Genomic DNA, 3849 nt, shown 5'->3' with positions numbered 1-3849 from the left:
GCAAGACCGCTACCGAGGGAGGCAGCAGTGTTAGCAGCCTGCAGACCGCTGGCGAGGCCGCTGGAGGCAAGACCGCTACCGAGGGTGGCAGCAGTGTTGGCAGCCTGCAGACCGGAGGCCAGACCAGAAGAGGCAACCTGGGCGGGGAGGCTAGCCAGGCTGGAGATGCTTCCCAGTCCAAAGGAGACGGGGCTGGCCGAAGCCTGAAAGTATATGATTACACTTTTGTTAATGTTTAAAGGTTTGTCAGACTCGAGAGCTCCTCGGAGGTGCAGAAGTCGTGCTTACCACGGCGCACAGGGCGAGAAGGCACAGGAACTTAGCCATGGTTGTTTTCTGTTTGAGGACTGGGGAGCGTCTTGCTTCAGCACTGATACCGTGTTCCTTTTATACGCCAATACTGATGGATCTGATGCCGTCATAAGTTACCTAGTGGCGTGGGCATGGTGCATGGCAAGGCACGTCCATATGCAAACACAGGTGTTCGGGTTGCAATGCGGTAACGTATTTCTCTATGCGCAGTCTTTTTCAACGTCATTGCGGTAATTAAAAAGTGTAGTATTTATAAAATCTTCATGGCGCAGATGTCCTTCCTAAATGAAATGAAATGTGCCGCTAGGTTGTTGTCTCTGCGCTTGTCCTACGTTGTTCCGTGCCACGTACAATTTGTGCTGGTGTCTGCCAGACTGTGTAGCACAAATAGTAGCAGGTCTTACACACTAAACTCGTATGTGTTGTGTTGTGCATAAGACTTGGAGAGTTTTAAGCAGCCATATTAACGCACAACTGCCATTTCGCACAGCTATGTTCACTATGTAGACTTTTTGTGCGTTGTCTTGCACAATTTTCACATATAGTTTTGCACGATGTTTGGCAAGCTGGGTTCCCATGTGACACTTTTTGTTTTTTCGAACATATAGGCCACAATTGTTCAGATATTTAAACTTTCTAAGTCGGGATTGAAAGCGTGATTAACTGGCTATCAAATGATACCTAAGTCATATTTTTAGTACTACTCGTTTTCATACAGGAATACATTGGAAAAAAACCTTGCAGAGTCACATGGGACCCCGGCCCCGGGGTCCCATGAGACACGCTCAGGGACCCATGAAACACATGTAACTTTCATGGTAAAAGAGGTAAAGGGACAGCTAAATGCTTCAATAATACAACATAATAATTGCCAACTATTGGAGAACGGTGAAAATAAAACAAAACAAAAAATATTTGGCAAAATAACATGTAGGGAATTTATTTTGCTGTAACTACTCTGATAAACCAAGTGCGCAACTGCTTAAAACTTGTATGCAACTGCAAGTTGAATATTTGCAAATGTCTAGTTCTGTAGATTTACACTTGCAAGTAGTGTTCAACACGGTAGGTGTGCACTTGCATGTGTACAACTACTCTGTTGAACACTTTCTTAGAATGGACGCTCACTGTGTAGGTAGGAAGTGCTCAACAGAGGAGTTACACACTTGCAAGGGCACACCTACCCATTTAAACAATTGAAAGTGTAAAAACGACGAAGTTGCACACTTGCAAATATTTTACTTGCGGTTGCACACTTCCAAGTTTTGAGCAGTTGCACACTTAGTTTGTCAGTGGAGTCCGTTTATTCATGTTCTACAGCAATGCCATTTTTCATAGCGTTAAAAAGCATGGAGAACCTAAAGCCTTGCGATTCGTGGGCCTTAGTACATTTGAAATCCGTAAACAACGAAAATGGGGTGTCTCATGGGACCCCAGCTGCAAATGTCTCATGGGTCCCCAAGCTGCACATTTGTATTGAAAGTGGTGTAGAGTTTATATTTTGTGTGTGAGGATCGTGATTCGGGTTTCAAATTGAAGGGGGAGGACCACTTGACAACAACATGAGAAGTCCCGGCCCAAAAATGAAAATTTAATGGTGAAAAGCGAACGTGCCGTACTTAACATGAAATTGACTTAAGTCCAAAATATGGGCTTGCCCAACTTCATGTCGCTCTCACAGTCTCGATATTCACACCAGACCCTCCACCTTGCAGCCAATAACAACACGCCTGGTAGGGATGCCAACCAATTTTTTGTCAGCACCACCAACCGTTACTTTCTGAGATATCGCAAATGGGACCCCAAGTCTGTGGTAATTGGGCAGACTGTCGTAAGTCAGGTTACCCTCCTCCTTACCTCTCACCTTAGAATGGCAGGTGAGGAGTGAGGAAGAAGGTAACTTGACTTACGACAGTCTACCCAATTACCACAGACCCAAGTCTCATGGGACCCCAGCTTCCCTTATGCACAACGCAGTGCAGTTTGGTATGTTGTGAGTCAAAGACCAACGAGACGAGAAACCCGTTTTGTTCCGCGAAGTTATTTTCTCTGTACATTTCTTACATTCTTATCACGCCGAGTCTCCTCTCTAAACTATTTTTATTTCCACGAGGCTGCTAACCAGGAAAAATTAGTCTACAGGACTAAGAAATCGGGACAGAAAGTACCCTGGACGACCAGGCCACAAAGCTTTCTCATCGGCTTTTCGTACAGATCAAGTAGCTACAACAGTCCACGCCCACCCGGTGAAGGGTCTTAGAAGCTGGCCCTGCACCCAGATGCGTGGGAACACCGACGGTGGATACGGAACCTGGCCCCGCACCCGAGCGCGTGGCAACATCGACGGTCTGATCGACATTCCGAGTTCCGAGCATGAGAAAGAGGGAGTTAGTGGAGGGTGGGAGTCTGATTGCAGCCCGAGCGCAGCATTCGCGCAGTGGCGTACCGTCTGATAGAGACAGTCTTGGCTTGGGGACTGTCGAAAAATTACGGGAGCTCTACGCCTGCGAGATTCAGAATATGCCTCCCCGCAGTACATGCATGCACGGAAGGCGAGTTTCTGCCTACTTAATAGGCGCGATGAGAACTTGTCCGAACTGGTCAGGTTCGTTAGTAACGGTGAACGACAGACATACATGCGGGATTATTCCTAATGGCTCCGATCTTATAAGTAGCCCGCCGCAGCCCACCTTTGCCCGTCTATTCTTGAACATCGTGGTAAAACTACACAATACAAAAATCATTGTTATTACTGACATTTACTTGGCAACGTCGTTTTTAGTTTTGTTAAACAGTAATACACTTTTTGGTCCCAGTAGTTTCAAAACCCCTTCTTTGGTTTTGCGGGGCGCTATATTGTTTCGAAAGACATTTTAGCTTCTCGCCATTTCCCTCTCTCGAAGTCCTTCTTGCTCGCTCAGGTGCTTTTAAAGAAGAGATTTTTATATATATATCTTTTTATAAGTTCTCCAGGTTTGTTAACAATTAATGGACTGGTGGTGTTCTTAGAATATCATCTTAAAATATGCGATCGTAATTTTGAGGAATTCGGCTCAGGCATAAGAAAGGCAACAGCCATTGCAGCAGTGCAAAAATATTCAATTATGATACAAAGTGTGGAGAAAGTAGGAGTAACTTAAAATTGACCACCATTATTAGTATTTCAACATTTATTCATACAGATCAGATGACATGATCGCTGCTCCTCGGGGACGCGTTTAGGCGGAGACGGCGAGGCCGACGGAGGGCAGGGACACGGAGCCGGCGGCGGCGATGGGGATGGCAGCGGCGGTGCTGACGGCACCAGCTGCAGTGCGGCCGGCGTTGGCGGCGGTGTCGACGGCGGCGTTGGCGAGGTTAGCAGCGGTCCTGATGCCTCCCAGACCCATGTTGAGGGCGTTGCCGAACAGACCGGCGCCGACCTTGGCGGCGTTGGCGGCGATGCCAGCGCCAACCTGGGCGATGTTCTCAGCGGCGGCGATGCCGGTCTTGAGGATGCCCTGGCCGGCGGTGATGCCGGTCTTGGCGGCGAGGGCG

General features: G+C 47.6%; 2 protein-coding genes across 5 annotated transcripts in view; both read right to left on the bottom strand.

Moving 5' to 3' along the window:
* LOC113205365 (uncharacterized) overlaps positions 1–415 on the bottom strand; it is a gene marked incomplete in the record, with an annotated part of 1687 nt that extends 1272 nt beyond the window's left edge. The window contains 2 exon segments of the mRNA XM_026420959.2: positions 1–203; positions 289–415. Coding sequence (XP_026276744.2) covers positions 1–203; positions 289–327 — 242 coding nt within the window.
* Positions 1–3849, bottom strand: part of LOC113205360 (protein enabled homolog) — a 118680-nt gene that overhangs the window by 76542 nt on the left and 38289 nt on the right. The gene's annotated exons all lie outside the window — the stretch shown is intronic.

Source organism: Frankliniella occidentalis, unplaced genomic scaffold (assembly GCF_000697945.3).
Source record: "Frankliniella occidentalis isolate FOCC.00 unplaced genomic scaffold, Focc_3.1 Scaffold97, whole genome shotgun sequence".
In the NCBI taxonomy this organism is placed as follows: domain Eukaryota; kingdom Metazoa; phylum Arthropoda; class Insecta; order Thysanoptera; family Thripidae; genus Frankliniella; species Frankliniella occidentalis.
Note: the sequence above shows the minus strand (reverse complement) of the source record. Positions and strands in the feature narration are given on the sequence as shown.